The following is a 16,916-nucleotide window of genomic DNA, read 5'->3' on the forward strand; positions in this document are numbered from 1 at the left end:
ACTCCCCTTATGTTCAGCTCCTTTTTCCTTTTTTTGCCATAGCACTGAAGACCTAAGGTATTGCAATTTACTTACTTGTACGTGGTTTAGTATCTCTCTCCTAACTGGAATGTAAATTCCAACGTGCAGGGATCTTTGGTTTTTACTGCAAGGGCTGAACAGACTTTTTTGAATATAAATGAAATATTTGATTTGCAAATGAGTTGAATTCTTTCATCTTCTCAGTAGAATATAAACTCATTTTCTACTAAATGTACTGACTTGACTATGTATGTTCATAGGAAGAGCACAGTAGTGGTAAAAACAGACTTCTGAGATCAGATACACCTGGATTCAAAAGTCAGCTTCAATGTTTTTCTCTATGGACCTATGTAGGAAGGCACACTTTTTAAAAAATAAAAATCTCAAATAACTTCAGAAAAACTCTATTTTAAAACTTCGCATTAAAACCTTTACCTAACCTTTCCATGGCACCTTCTGGCAAAAAGTTTTCCAATATATAGCGAATAAAGTGTAGACTAATAACACCTTGCTGTTTTACTGACACTGAGAAAGTACTTCAAGTTCAACCCCCATAGAATATTGGCATCTCCACTGACAGTATTCATCCAGGAATGGGTTTCTGGTTCTTTGGGTTCTAGTGACCTTCCTACGCGGGACCCAAACCCCACTACAAAACTAAAATCTCACATCTCTTATACCAAGCATTTGAGAGAAAGAGTTGTTTACAAATGTGAATACTCTGCCTACCCACTTTAGGTCTGACCGACCTGTACAAGAGCATCGCAACACTTTCACAATTGCGGTGAAACATAGGTGTGGGGTTGGTATCATTTATGCTGCACATTCATGCATGACCTGATATTGCCGAAATAGTCTTTATTTCTGAACATTCCAAAACAGCAGTGTACACAGTAACAAATATTAAGTCATATCCCATAAGAAAGCATACATTAGTGCAAATGGATTTTGTAAAAGGTCTATCAAAAAGATTTATTTGCTTTAAAATGCATTCATTTCCAGAAGCATTGTTAATAAAATGTTACAGTTTCACCCTCTGTAAAAGTATTGAAAATCAATTGTGGTACAGTAGCAAACACTGCAGGTATTAAGTGCAATGAGCTCGTGATGCCATTATAAATATGAAAGCCAGGAGTGACAATAAATTAACAATGAAAACAACAAGACCCATTTCACGCTGCTGTCTGGCTGTCTCCTTGCAATGCTTCAGCTTACATTGTGCTCATTCAACAGAAAATTATGTCTCAATTGTGTGATGGATTTTTGCTGATATATCCCTAGAGCTAAAAAAATAGTACCTTACCACAAAAATATTTTTATGGCACAAAATTTAAGTTGTTCCATAGTGGTTCACATAGGTGTAAAAAGAAATAGGCACAAAAAATAAAATTCCTGTAAACTATAAAAAAGTAAATTTCAAAGCATATGTTATATAACCTAGTTGTAATTATGCAATGTATTAAAATACAGAATATGTAATGGGAAGATGTTTAGAACACGTAAGTAAATTGAACAGGTTAAAAAAAAAAAAAAAACACCTCAGATGGCAAAGAAAGCATTATGGATACATCTCAATTCTCTCAAAAAGGATTCAGGTACATTATCAGTTCTACAAAAACTTTCTAGCTCTAAGTCTCACAATACTGCAACCGTGGATCTGTGAACATTGCAGTATCTCAGGCAAATATTTAAGTGCAATAATTAGTCTCTGGTGATTGGTCCATTGAAAAACAATGCAGTAAACGTGTTAAAATGCAGAAGGGAAAGAATATCCTGACACCCACTGTTACCCAGCCAGCTGGGTAACACGACCCTCATTTCCAGTTCTTTCCCACTCCTCAAGGGTACAGAAAACTGCATCAGTAGCAACCATCTCTCCAGTTTCCATCCCTCAGCGTGCTGAGTGAAGACAGAGGTTTTGGAGGCTGAAGGAAACTGTGAAGGGATTAAAAAAGGAAACGGCTTGTAAGTAACCCCACACAAGTCCCATCACTCTCTCTGATCTCCCCGCCCCCGCCCCAGCAGTGACAGCGTGCTGGCACTTTCCCATATGTGCCTTGTGGTTCCAGCCGTCAACATGCCCATCTGCAGGAAAACCCAGTTCTCAGCACGTTGCCACAAGTGTTGTGTGTGCACAGGCAGATGTGCAACATAATTGGAAAATTACCAATATCCTAAAGTGTAGTAAGAGCATTTTAAAATCAGAGAAAGATCAACATGATAGAAAAATGGCCTGAAAATATCAGTGGTTGCTTCACTGAAAATGTCTTCATGTAATTCTACTGTATTCAATCTTACAAATAATCAAGAGATTTGCCTATTATGTTGGCAGCGAATTTTTAAAAAGCATTAAAACCAATGTTTGCCTAAGTTTGGGGAACCAGACCCTCTATCTGGCAATGACAGCTTTTCCAGATTAGTTTGAAGACAGACATCCCAGGACAAATGTACTGTCCACAGTTAACATATATGCATCAAACAATGTGATTCTTATTCAGTCATGAATGAAACACAGCCCTGCATTGAACTAACCATACACAAAAGTGATCTCTATCTGGATAGTAAGATTATTTACTTTTGTTTTGCAAAAGTTTCTGAATTTGCTTTTGATCTGAGCACCTATTAAGCATCAGAAAATACAAACTATACATACCTTAATGCATAAATAAAGAAAAATTTCTTGTTCCCACTTCCTTTGCAAACTGTCACCATGGTTCCCCCTCCCTCTCCTCCTTCAAATACTAATTTCTTGTAAGAGTTGTATATATTTACTGCCTCCACTGCCACATCATCTAATTTGTCAACTCACTTTTATGGACTTGTTTTTAACCATAAAACACTCCAGCAGATCCACTTCAGAAAGGGCATAACATGACCGTGAGCTTATTGAACATGTGCCCGGCAAGCAATGTGGAGTTTAAAAAATTCTACCTGGAACATACCAAAGTTCCCAACATAAGCTAATAAAGCCCCAACTAAATATCACTAGGATGCTTTTTAAATCATGACTGTGGGAGAAGGGTGTGTTGTGTACATGCCTAACATCATTTGTGCCCATTCTGATTAAAAAAAAAAAAAGATTGAAAAATATTGAATCCAGAGGCGGAAGGTCACGAGTCAGGCCAGAAGGGGCAGAGGAACCGACCAGGGTTAGACAGAGGGAACGTCAGGGCGGTGCCTGGAGCAGTTTCTAACTGCAGGCGATGAGCAGGGCTACAAGGAAGAACGGACCAAGGCTCTCACCTTCTGACAGGCTGTGCAATTTTGCTTCGAGGCAGGTTACTCCCATTTATTGCCAGTGAAGGTCTTGGAAGAGCGCTGCGGCCCACGATGCCGGAAGCTGCAGCTTTGGTGGGGGTGGGGATCCCCGTGTTGGAGTATAGCTGTAAGCTGCTGGTTAAGGGTGCGTTACTGCTGCCCTGGACGGTTGGGCTCACGTAGGCCGTGGCTTTAAGAGGCTGCCGCGCTGACGCTGGGAAATGTCCCACGCTGTGGATCCTGTGCTGGAGCTGTCCTGGGGATGGAACTAGGAGGACAAAGAACATATGCACGTTTACCACTGTCTGCACGTGTCATGTTCACAGACGCTGATGCTGTCTGAAAGGGTTTTCAATGCCCAAATAAAGGTATCTACGTACAGGCCCAGTTTCTTCTGAAACACAATATATATAAAGTGTTATCGTTTAGCAGCTAAGTTGTGCTAATCCAACTCTTTGCAACCCCATGGACTGTAGCACGCCAGGCTAAAGGCACCTAAACATTAAGCCTAGAGTGAAATGAAATTGTGACACGAACATACTCATGTAACCATATTCACATCAAGATAGCAAACACTGCCGGCGCTTCAGCAGCTTCTCACATATCCTCTCCCAGTCAACACGTCCTCTAAGTGACTGTTACTTTCACTTTTATCACCACAGATTTGTTATTCCTATTTTGAACTTCATGTAAATGGAATTACGGAGTATGTTTTCTTCCTTGACTGGCTTCTTTGACTCAACATTATGTTTTTGAGATTTATCCACATATTTGCATTGCTGTGTGGTATTCCACAGAATGTATGTTAAAATCCATTCTCCTGATGATGCAAAGCTTGGTTACTTCTAAGTCTGGGGTTTTATGAACATTCTTGAATATGCGTTGGCGTTCAGATGTATTATATTACAAGTACATTCCAAATTTATAACTCTTAGGATAAGTGAAGTTAGCAAAGCTGATGAACAGAACATCAAAATAGAAAAAAATCAGTTGCATTTCTAAATTATCAGTGAACTAAAATTTGAAAAAAACACTACTCATAAAAGCATTTTTAAGATAAAATAGTTAGGAATAAACTGAACTATAGCTGTATTAAACCTCTACACAGGAAGCTACAAAACTTTGACAGTTAAGAAGATCTAAGTAAATGAGGGAATATTCCATGTTAATGAATTAGAAAACTAATATTGTTAAGATACCAATTCTAAAATTTATCTACAGATTAAATGAAATTTCAAAAAGTGTATCATTTAAAATGAAACTCCAGAAGAGTTATTTCAGGAGGGCAGTCCTATTAGTCCCACACAAGATAGGTAACTACATTGAGTTTAAAAAGAAATAATAGAAACTAGTCAAGATTAATAGACACAATCCTAATTTTACAAATGAGAAAATAAGGATCAGAAAGGATACAGTTTCCCATGAACTTATGACTAAGGAAAGACCCAGACTCAAGCTGTTGACTGCAAACCTAGTGTCTTCCCTCTGTATCATGCTGTCTCTCCACTTTCTCTGCTCACTTGGTTCACTCCAGAAGGCACAGCAGTCCAGAACTAGCTCTTCATGATACACACACATGATGTTTATACACACACATGACGTTTATATACATGCATGATGTTTATATACACTCATGATGTATAAAGGATATTCACTTAGGGATGAAAGTCAATGAGAACAGAGTCCTGAGATCTGAAACAAGTTCATGACTGACCTCCTCTTACACAGTAACACTCAAGTTCTTTTGTTTTTCTCTCATTATTATGGCTGAGTTACACACAATGATTTTTCTATTTTCTTCATTTATGTTTATTAATTGCAATTCTTCTATAAAGAAGAATTTCCCCTCTACTCCATTTATTTATTCAATTAAGTATGAACCTATGATTATTTATTTTAATCTATGGGTTATAATCTTTTAATATAACCATTTATTCTGTGGCTCAATCTGTCGCAAGTTTGGTCTCTGGTAGTTTCATCTAGTTGTTTCCTATATCCTTTTGACATGCTCTCATCATTTTTTCAGGACTTCCATCAAGACTTTCCATTGTTTGTAGGGTATGTTCCATTTTGGGTTACATACATTTTTCTGGCACTCAAACTGTGCTACTGATCCACAATGAATGAAGAGTTCACAAAAACTCCTAATTGTTAGCCTATTTGCTACTGTCACTACTGTATTTTCCCCTTCTATGTTGATACTGTTGACTTTGATACTCAAGCACAGAACTTTTCTCTCAGTTAAATTTCATCATGATGTGTTTGGCCATCTGTCCTAACCTCCTGACATAAACTAGAAAGCAATCCTCCGTTTCCCACCATCAGTTCCCAGGCTATCTTCTGGGTCTTTACACAAGCCTTTAATTCAAATGTTAACAGATGAAGCCCTAAGATCCAGCCCTACAGCATTCATTTATACATTCGCTCAAACAGCTCCTGAGAGCTCAATGTGCCCAGCAGCAAGTCAGGTGCTGCGGACAGAAAGTCAGAGGAACCACGGTCCACACCCAGAGTGAACCAGTAAGCTAGGACGGAAGATAAACGCGGCAGTAAGTGTGACAGTGAACGGCACAGGCGGCAACCACAATTCTGACCCACCCTCAGCATGTGCTGGCGGCACCCGGGGTCTCTCAGGGGCTCCACGGGGTCTGCCGGGTGCAAACTGGAGACATCTGGTTGACGGCGCCTGGCCACATACTTGGCCTTCCAGGTCTGGGCATATCAATACTGGGCCTGTGGCCCTGAACCTGCCTCCCAGCGGTCAGTCTTGGACTTAACCCCAACTACCCACACAGGCAGCATGAGTTGGTGGGGGGAACCTGGAGCCACGACATCCCCAGACAAAGTGAGAACACAAAAACGCTAGATTGTACTCTCACCACGCTGCTCATCACTGGGTAAAACATACAGACAATGAAAGACTGGGCAAACTGCAATGAAGCAGGTAAACCCTACTCTTCAGCCGCACGGAAACAGAACTTCATTTGCCCCAGGAAAGCTACGGACTGACACAAAACAAGACCACAGTAAGAGCTGGACAGAACAGCTGTGCTCTGCTCTGAGTAAACACATAAAGTGCACAGCTAGAAAGAGGCAGGACTGCCTAGGAAACACTTTTGTATGATGAGCAGAGAGAGCAATCACCATTCAGGGCTTTTACTTCTATCCTTAGGTATAAAGGCTAACATGTAATTTGCTAATTATTAATTGGTAACATAGGCACTGGTGAAAATACTACTTAATGGTGAAATACAAAATAAAAGTCACAAGGAGAAAAGTTTCCTGTAGTGTTCAGAGAAAGAAAATGAAATAGTAAGGTATTTTCCTAATGGTGTTACAACTAATTAAGAATTACCAAAAAAACTGTCATACTTACTACAAGACTGTATTCTTGAAACTCCATTTGCAGCTCCATGCAAGCTTGAGTCAAAACTCTGACTATTCCGCACGGTGACTGGAGAACTCCCATTGCTACTAACAGTGGCTGTACTTGGCATCCGAGCTAGGTTAGGCATACTTCTTCGGAGCTTGTCTAGAAAAGTATTTTACTGTGTTAAAAAAAGAATCTCTACTTTTATGCTGATTAAGACACTAGATTTTAAAAGCAAATACAAAGAGAAATCATATTTTGTTCAATGACAAACAAATTATCATGTGTGTTATGAACTCTAAGAAGCTAACTGATTACCCCTCGTTTAGGGAGACAATATCTTCAAAAAGGCTCCACCGAACAGTTAATGGAAAGCATCTGTTCTACAAAAGAGGGAGGGATTAGTCAATTAGCTGTCTGTACTTAGATAAAATTATATTGAAATGAGGTTAAACAATAATCTTACAGCCATTAACATAAAAAAACCTAGAAATTGTTACATGTTAGTTAAAAAAAAAAAAAAAAACACCCAGAGGTGTCAAACCAACGATTACTGATACTTTTGCTAGAGCATCAAAAAGGAAAAAATTCTTAAAATTCTAACGAGATGTTTTGAGATAGCCACTCATCACATCAATATGATCACATTAACTTCTGCCAAGTTTTAAGGGTCATGAGTATGCCACCAAACCTTAAGAGACTTCAAACACTTCCCCTTCTTTTTCTTGCTGAATACACCTTCAACCGCTAAGAGGCGGCAGAGAGTAAGCCACGCACAGACCTTGGTGAATTTTAATTCAGTCATGAAGCAAAGGCTGTAGCTCTACAAAGCAGATAGTTTTCTCTTAATTAATACCATGCCCGCCAAACTAACGTATATGTATTGGGTCATTCAAGCTCAGAAAACAGATATATTTGAATACTAAGCAAAAACCCATTCAAGGACAAATCTGATTCCTTTTTCTCCCTTCACACACACACAGCTCCATCCACATCACTTAGATCCCTGAAGTCACCTAATCTAAAAAGGGGTGTAATCTTCCAAGTTTCCCCTCCCTTCCTCCTCCTCAACTCCAAGTCCTGTCAATTCTGCCTCATAAGTAGTTAACACATCTCCCTCTACCACCCTAGCACAGACCTCATTGTCTGTCATCCACATTTTCACAAAATCCTCTTAACGGGTTTCTGTGCACCGTCTGTTCCTCCCCACCTTCCATACAGCTGGTGACTTCCAGCCACTTCCTAAAACCCTCCACTCACTCCCCTTCCTCTGAAAGCCCACGCTCCTGGGCTGAGCAAAGACCCTTCCGAGGTGTGGCCCCTGCAGACCTCTCCACCCTCACCCGCTGCTGCCCCTGCCTCACAGCCTGCTCGCCAACCAGAGTGAACCACGGAGTTTCCAAGTACTTCACACGTTCCTGCATCCGTGAGCATGCTGGTCCTTCCTCTTGGACACCATTCCTCACTTTGTGGAATGAATGAATGAACGCATTTGAATGCTATACAGTGGGCTTCCCTTATGGTTCAGCTGGTAAAGAATGTGCCTGCAATGTGGGAGACCTGGGTTCGATCCCTGGGTTGTGAAGACCCCCTGGGGAAGGGAATGGCTACCCACGCCCCATTCTGACCTGGAGAATTCCATGGACTCTATAGTGCATGGGGTCACAAAGAGTCTGATGTGACTGAGCAACTGTCATTCACTCATGGTATACAGTGTGTTAGGCGAGTTTCCAATTCTCAGTGGGATTTTAGTCTAGACCATTGTTTCTCAATCTTTTCTTCTATTATCCATCTTTAGGGATCCATTAAGGAATAAAGGCAGCAGCCAGTTACCCACCAAACATCTAAATCTAGCCTTCCCGTCAATACAGGTCCTTGGGCTAACACCATGTCGCTGATCACCCTCCTTCCCCACCAAATCCTAAAAATTACAGTTAGCAAATGTCCTGTAAGATTTCATCATTTATCGCACCTAACGAACTACTCCAAATACAGCAGTCTCTCCCCTCCTTATCAGCAGGTGATACGTTTCAAGACCCTCGGGAACGCCCGAATCCATCAACAGTATTAATACATAGTACTGAACTTTATAAAGCTTCCCTGCTGGCTCAGATGGTAAAGTATATGCCTGCAGTGCAGGAGACCCAGATTCGATCCCTGGGTTGGGAAGATCCCCTGGAGAAGGGAATGGCAACCCACTCCAGTATTCTTGCCTGGAAGAGCCCATGGACAGAGGAGCCTGGCGGGCTACAGTCATGGAGTCGCAAAGAGTCAGACAGGACTGAGTGACTAACACATACAGTGAGCCTTACATATAGGACGTTCTTCCCACAGGGATGACAGGCAGGCAGTATACAGAGCCTGGATGCGCCTGACAAAGGGCTGACTCGTGTCCCAGCCGGGACACAGCAGCAAGGCACAAGACTGCCTCACGGTACTCAGGACAACGCCCACTTTAAAACTTACAACTGTGTATTTCTGGAATTTTCCACTTAACATTTTCAGACTGCAGAAGACCATGGGTAACCGAAGTCACAGGTAAGGAGGGACGACTGCGTGCTCCTTTTAATCCCAGGAGCCCCAGAAATATTCCGAGGACTTTGAAGAGCCCTCCCTTTTGAGCCCAGGCAGTGTACGAGCTATGGAAATAGTTAAGTATTAACACACATTTCTGTTTTATTTTTAATTAAATTAGATCAGTAATATAACAATTATTTTCTTCCATCTATATTATTTTAATAATTTAGAAAAATAATTGATAGATTAGTTTTCAAGTTACAACTCATTCTACAATTTTGTTTAAATAATACTGTGGTAACAAATGAAGGTTCAGATATCTGAGCCATATTAGTAAAAGTTAAAAAAAAAAGTGGAGATTAGGATACAACTTTTACTTTTTGGCACTTTAAACTTTTTCAGCAATTTTTGTTTCCGGCGAAACAGTCATCATTTCATTTGATTCCTTATAACAAACTTAGGTTAAAAGATTACATGTTAAAGGAAGGAGAATGTATACCAGATGACTTGATGTCCAATTATATCTGAGTTTTCTAAGAAAGGGATGTTACTTGTCTGCATTTTGAATGAAAACTCAGAGACATGGGAAGACGGGGAAAGGTGTAAGTGGTAAGCCAGGCTGGCAACTCGGCATCTACCAGCCTTCAGAGCTGTGTGCTCAGCCATGAAGGTGATTAGCCAGAAGTTCAATCCAGAGAACTGCTGTTATCTTCCATTTCCTTTGCATGTGGAGACCAGCCCTTTGAGAGAAATAAAACTACTACATTCAGGCACGAGGCTGAGATATGTTTCCATTTTCCTAATAGGAACCATCGTAACACAGGTTTTAAACCTAATCCTTTTCATAATGGTGTTGAATGTAAGTTAACACCACTTTTCTAAGGGGGAACAATGATCCCACTGACAATACTAATCTAAATGCAGAGGGCGCATCTGCTGGACAGGCAGGATGTGACAAAAAAAAAAAACCTTCATGGGAACATCTCTGGGTGCTTGCTCCTGCAGTTTTAATGATTCGGTAGTTACTGTCTTTGACATTATGAGCTTTAATAAATTGGTCATCAGTGGCAGTCACTTCACCTGCCACTGTTTTCTTTTAGATTTGAAATCTGCAAGTATTAAGCAGAGATAAGTGCTAACTATTAAACCTTAAATATATTCAAATGATCTCTCAATTAGCATGAATAATTACAACTACAGAGGAAGAGAAAGTAAAAACTTAGTACATGCTAGCAGGTGATGACTAGCACAATTTGTATCTGCCCTTGCTATATTTTTAAATAACTTGCTTAAATGATCATTTCTGGGCCCAGGTGTGAGAAATGGTGCTACACAATAATTCAAAAATATTAGTTTATAAATATGGTTTGTCTTTCCATACGCTACAGGATTTGTGTGTGAGGGTCAGACTGATCATTATCGTAAAAACATACCAGGCTAAAATATCACATGATTATTCCCCATATAGTTCTTGGAAGTAATGATCTATAACTCCTGGGAGTGGGGAAGGAAGATAAATGATGAAGAGGGAGTTAGGAAAAAAAATACAAAAGAGAATAACATATATTCTCACCATCTGTGTTGACATCAGGACACATCGCCTTGCTGTTACCACACACAACCTCAGCCTCCACATGCGCACTGCCGTGCAGACCTTAACTCACGATGTCGAGAAGTCAGGGGAAAGACACACCCCAACTTCCCCCAGGTCTCCACATGTACCAGCAGCATCCTCGCCAAGCCCCGTCGTCCAGGCTCACCACCCATCGCTCTGAACCAGAGGCAGGCGGGGAGAGATGCGGGGTTTTGAGAAAGACAATGGGGGGTGCAGCCCTGTGCCTCCAGCTCTCTGAAGCTCTCCCTGAGCCCCTCAACTCCCGTAACTCTGCCGCACTACACTTGTACCAGGCGCAACATAAAGGTGCTTCCCATTTCTGACTCCATCTGTTACATCACAGAGGTTTTCTTGAAGCTGTAAATCTCTAAGTCTCGGACACGTAATCAGAAGCTGATCAATTAGAGACTTAAGTGTACACCAACTGAACTGGTAAGGTCTTGAGGCTGTACTTAAGTTCATCTCAGAAACATTTATCCATTATTTATACTGACCTTAAAACCCATTTCTTGGCCACACATGAAAGATCTAAGCATACCAGATACCAAAGCAGAATACAACCTACCTCCTCCATTGGTCCTATTTGGCTGCTGATCTGGAGTCTGGACTTGAGGTGAATAATACTGTTGCTGCTGGTAATTATTCGAAGGAAAATACTGGGAACTGGGGCTCCTCCTACACTCCCGAATGCTGGAGAAAGTCTGTGAATGGGGTATTCCTCTTTGGAAAGGGGAACATCTTGGAAGACGGGGCTGAGGTGGTGGCAGATGATCAAATTCCTCCTCGTCCTCCAGGCTGAATCGATCATATTCTTGATCACTACATGTCCCTTTTTTTCCTGAACTCAGTGACACAGTGGAACTGTGTCTCGACACGGATGCTGAAGTAGAAGCATAATCTTGCCTGAGACCTGTAAGAACAACAGGAAATACTATTACCTTAGGAGGCATTTCAGTTTCCTGCAATCAAATATTGCAGGAAAATTCATACCAAGCACGATTCAAATGGAGACCCACTGTCTTGTTCTTAGTTTATTAAATCCCAAGAAGACAGACACATTTACTTACCAAACAGACAGCTCATACTAGACTATCCTGTTTTAGGGGGAAGAGAAAAAAAAAACTGCCCTAATTCCAGGGATGATTAAATACATGGCTCCAGGTCATCAATCAGTGTTTGTCAATATCCCCAAGCAATTCCTGATGAAATCTGGAGAGATGCTTAGGAAGGCTGCTTAGGAAAAACTATTCATCATCATTAGGAACATTAACTGTGAGTTAGACAATTCAAAGAATCAACTCTCTGCCCAGGTAGGAGGTCCTCCTGCTCCCCACCCCAGCTTTCAAAGTCAAAGGAAAGTTCAAAACCTAAGGCACAATATTTCCTTAACAAGGTCACTTCTCTTGTTCTTTTTGTTACTAATGTTACCTTTTTCAAAGCATGCTGACACTTCAAAATTTCAGTAGTTTGGGGTCATCTTCAATGACAGTCATCTAAAAATAGTCAACCTGAAGTCTCTACTTATTTATCCCATTGTCAACTCACAACTTTTTTTAAAGTGGTCTGTGCCTGACTACTTAATTTCTGAGGCTGACATCACATTTCTCAGCTACCTATTTTTTAGAAAGAGCTGTCAGTTTACTGTTACAAAATATAAAAAATCACTTTTCCTCTCAAAATGTTATCTTATTTAATCCTGCACAAGCAATACGGTGTTTCTCATAGTAGCCTTGCCCAATTCTAAATGCAGGAAACTGTTTTGCTCAAATGATACTTGGCTATTTCTATTTATGTTGGCTGGAGAAGCTAACTCCAAAATAAGCTTAGTCCAGTTCTGTGATCTACATCATCTTTCGCTTTTTGATACCATTAATACCATGGAAGTCGTTCACTCTCAGATTACTTGCTGTAACTTTATTGTACAACCATTTCCAATTATCCCCTAAACTGTCCCATTTCTAATTATCTCCTCTTCCATAATTACCTATTTTGAGAAGTGTATGTTTTTTATTAAAATATAGCTAACTTTCAATGTTTTGTTAATGTCTGCTGCATGGCAAAGTGATTCAGTTATACATGCATAAATACATTCTTTTCCATATTCTTTTCCATTATGGTTCGTCTCAGGATACTGGATAGTTCCCTCTGCTATACAGCAGGGCCTTGTTGTTTATCCACTCTCTCTATATATAAAAGTTTGCATCTGAGAAGGCATTTTTAGTTGAATTTTTATTAAGATAACTGCACACTCACATGCAGTTCTTGGGAATAATAGAGATTTTTGTGTGTGTGCACTTTGCCCACTTTCCCTTTCTGGTATCATTGTGCAAAATCATAGAATAAAAGGACAACTAAAATACTGGCAGTTATACAAACCATCTGATTTAGATTTTTCCCAGTATTATTTATATATATATGTACAAGTGTTAGTATTACATTCTAAACAATTTGATCACCTGTAGACTGGTATACCTACCACCACAGTCAAAAATGCTACAGCTCCCCAAATCCCTCATGCTGCCCTCTTATAACCATGCCCACCTCCCTCCTGAGAGCCCACACCAAGTCCCTGAGCCCAATAGCCACTACTATGCCATCCATTTCTAAAATGTTATCTAAAGGGAATTATACAATATGCAACCTGGGGCATCTTTCTCATGCAGCATAATTCCCTGGAGATACACCCAAGATGGAATGTCTATCAAAATCCCTTCTTTTTTCTTGCTGAGTAGTACTGCACAGTATGGAGGTACCCCAGCTTGACTGACAGTTTATTACTGAAGGACATTAGAGATCATTCTGGTTTTTAGCTATTATTATAAATAAAGCTGCTATGAACATTCATGTACATGTTTTTGTGTTTTTGGACACAAGTTTCCATCACTCTAGGATAAATGCCCAAGAATACGATGTGCTGGGCCTTATAGAAATGGAAGTTTCTCTAAGAAACTGGCAAATTGTTTCCACAGTGGCTATACTGGCAATGTTTTTACATCCACGTATTTTGGCTGGAGTATATCTTAATACTTTACACAATGGTCATGAGACTGAGAAGCACTTAATTGCTCCACCTCCAGAGTAGGATGGTATAGAGAAAGAATAGAACTGTTTGCCCATTACCTGGGGGAGAAATGCCTGAAATCTTAGATTTCAAGTAGAAGCCTCTAGTTTATCGCATTTTCTAGTTTAAAAAGAAGAACATACTTTCTTCTTGCAGACGAGCCATGATCTGAACATCTGTGAGGTCCTGTAACTTGTATCCCATGGAGATAGAATCGTCTTCCAGCTCGGAAGTACTCAGCTCGCTGTCTATGGACGACTGGGGACTGAGAGGGGAGCCCCTGGGTGTGTGACCTGAAAACAAGGAAACATGTTCGTTATTAACTCTGAAGAACTGATATCTGTATGTGCTTCACAGTTCACACGTCAACACTCAGCAAATCAAGGCATTCTCCAATCAAAGGACATAGAGTGGCTGACGGATATTAAAAAAAAAAAAAAAAAAGACTCCTCTGTATTTTTCCTGTTTTCATAAGTCAACAAAAAAATGACCAGCACACCACTATGACAAGACAATGGCCAGACAATATGCATGTTTTCACATGTTTGTAATTCATATACACAAAACCACTCATTTTCTGTTTTTTTTCCAAATTGAGTTTTCATAGTTCAAAAAACCACTCTCTGCTGTACACCACAAATAAACTGTCAAGAAGGTAGATTTCAGTGGATTTCATGTTATATGTTTTTTTTTTTTTACCACCATAAGACAAGAAAAATCAATAATGCTAAATCTGCATCCCATTAGCTTAAGTATATACCTACAGGCATTAAGATGCACATGCTGTACACTTCCAGTTAATAATCAGACATGCTTGTCACTGGTAATAATGGATATATATTTTACAATAAATTTTAATCTGGTACATTTTTTAAACAGGTGCAAACAGCAGTGCCATACATGGGTAAGAATATCACACACAAAAGGCACACGTCCACACAAAAGCACATACAAAACCTTCATAAATCTTTATCACTCCATCTATGATGACAGAGTCATCACAGGAGACCAGGAGTCACTCATGAAAGTAAGTAGTGACTTGAGATACAACAACCAGGGAAGAAAGGACCCAAGAGAGAAAATTATAAGAATGGAATCACACCAGTGCTCAAACAATGAAGGAAATGTTGAGACGGCCATCACATAAAAAGCTACTATGACTATTCTTTCTATATAACCCTGACTTAAAAAGCTATCAAAAAGTTTTTAAACAAGATGTAAAAGTCTTATAATCTTCAACCATAATGAAAATACCTCTATTTTGTTTGACATTTAATTTTAAAAGCACATTTGGAAATACATATATGTAGTATATACATTTGGTAAGGAGGGAAAGCTGCCTGCTATACACAATGAAGAGCAGGTTAATGATATTTAAGTATAAATTAATGCTAGCCTTTATCGTATCCAAAGTAGGTGTGCAGCAAACTCCCCATCGTGATAAGATTACCCTCAAGCTTTTCAACGAAAGGTGGATTATTTTTTAAGCCGTGTTTGGTGACCGATTCACAAAGTAAGCAGCTAATCAAGAAGTTGAAATATTACCTGTTTTTTCAGGTGTTAGTATTGCTTTATTTGAGGTTTTAGAGAAGCTGGGAGTATTAATGCCATTGCTATAAGGGCTGAGTCTCGCCACAGGACTATAGGGAAAAGCCAGTGAGACATTTGAAGGGAAGAGACTTCGCCATCGGCTGACTGTCACAGAAGCAGAAAACAAACAGCAGCAGTTAGCTTTGCAGAGGCAAACATGGGCTGGTCAGAGGGAGGAAGGGGAGGGGTTAAAAAAAGGAAGAGACAAAGCAACTTTCCACTCTTAGCTGACTCTCATCCATCTTAGGGAAAACCATGTAAAAATGGGCTATTTGTGAATAAGGGTCCTATTTCCACCACCATTAGGAACAAATCAATCAGAAGCACCTTGATTACAGTCAGTATGTCTAAATAACAATGAAAGTTTGTCTTTAATTTCCTCATTATGAATGTTTTCTGTTTTTCTATTTCTGCACAAAACCTGAAATGTTTTAATAATATAAAATGTTAAGGTCAAAAGAAAAACTCAAAGCAATTTATAATTACAGAAAGTTCTTTTAATATTAACTGTTAATGGTCCTATTTTTTTTCTAAGGTTTATTTTCAATCCATTTAATATTAACAAATGTTGATCAAAATATTTTTATGAAAACTTGTTCATGGATTATTGAAGAAACTTAAAAGGACTACCACATTTCTGAATGGGCTTGAGGCCAAAACAAATTTTATGGAAAAATGATCTATAAAAATAACACAAGGGTGTATATACACCAAAACTTACTGATATTTTAGATAGCAGGCATAGAGATAACTGATAATCTGTTGGATTTTTTTCTTCATAAAAAAATATTTTCCAAATTTTCTGCACTGAATGTGTTATTTATGTAACTTTTAAAGGTAGGATTACACATATTATTAATTTAATACTATAAAATAAGGAAGAAAGGAAATGGCAACCCACTCCAGTATTCTTGCCTGGGAAACCTCATGGACAAAGAAGCCGGGCGGGCTACAGTCCATGGGGTCGAGAAGAGTCGGACACAACTTAGCGACTGAAGAAACAAACAAGGAACAAAAACAAATGTACCTGCATGGGCAGGTGATCTAACTGTACATTATCTCACATTTCCTAATTAACATATTTCCCTCCTCCAAAATTCCCAGGACCTCAGGGTCATAAAAACACTAAATTGTAAAAAAAAAAAAAAAAAACTTAAGTCACATCTAAAATCACTCCCTCTCTCTTCATGGAGTACTGTGCTAGTCAAAAAACACTTTTCTAAAAAGCAATCCCTTAGATGTATACTAAGTGGATATTCACTATATATAAAAGCAGGATAGGAGGGAAGAAAAAATTAGATTAAAAATATAACTTAGATTTCACTTTGAGCAGTAACTTGGTTATATTTGCTGGAAATTTGACAAAACTTGAAGAAACATGAATAAAAACGACTGCTCTGAAATGCACTCCCCACGACACTACTAATGAGCAAATAGCTGAAAAGTGTTCAAAAATAGGGGGCAGCAGGGTGGAAAGGAAGAAG

At 39.4% G+C, this 16,916-nt stretch overlaps 1 protein-coding gene across 2 annotated transcripts in view; it reads right to left on the reverse strand.

Annotated features, from left to right (window-relative positions):
- Positions 1–862: 862 nt before the first annotated feature.
- The window catches only part of SLAIN1 (SLAIN motif family member 1), a 53,921-nt gene continuing 37,867 nt past the window's right edge, over positions 863–16,916 (reverse strand). The window contains exons 3-8 of one of the 2 annotated variants that reach the window (XM_070471530.1): positions 15,388–15,537; positions 13,986–14,135; positions 11,347–11,691; positions 6,656–6,811; positions 3,265–3,547; positions 863–1,956 (exon numbers count right to left, since the gene is read on the reverse strand). In XM_070471530.1, coding sequence (XP_070327631.1) covers positions 1,881–1,956; positions 3,265–3,547; positions 6,656–6,811; positions 11,347–11,691; positions 13,986–14,135; positions 15,388–15,537 — 1,160 coding nt within the window. In that variant the 3' untranslated portion in view covers positions 863–1,880. The remainder of the gene's footprint in view (positions 1,957–3,264; positions 3,548–6,655; positions 6,812–11,346; positions 11,692–13,985; positions 14,136–15,387; positions 15,538–16,916) is intronic. The other variant, XM_070471531.1, reaches the window with a different exon arrangement.

The sequence above is a fragment of the Odocoileus virginianus genome, chromosome 8 (genome assembly GCF_023699985.2).
Source record: "Odocoileus virginianus isolate 20LAN1187 ecotype Illinois chromosome 8, Ovbor_1.2, whole genome shotgun sequence".
Taxonomy (NCBI): Eukaryota; Metazoa; Chordata; class Mammalia; order Artiodactyla; family Cervidae; genus Odocoileus; species Odocoileus virginianus.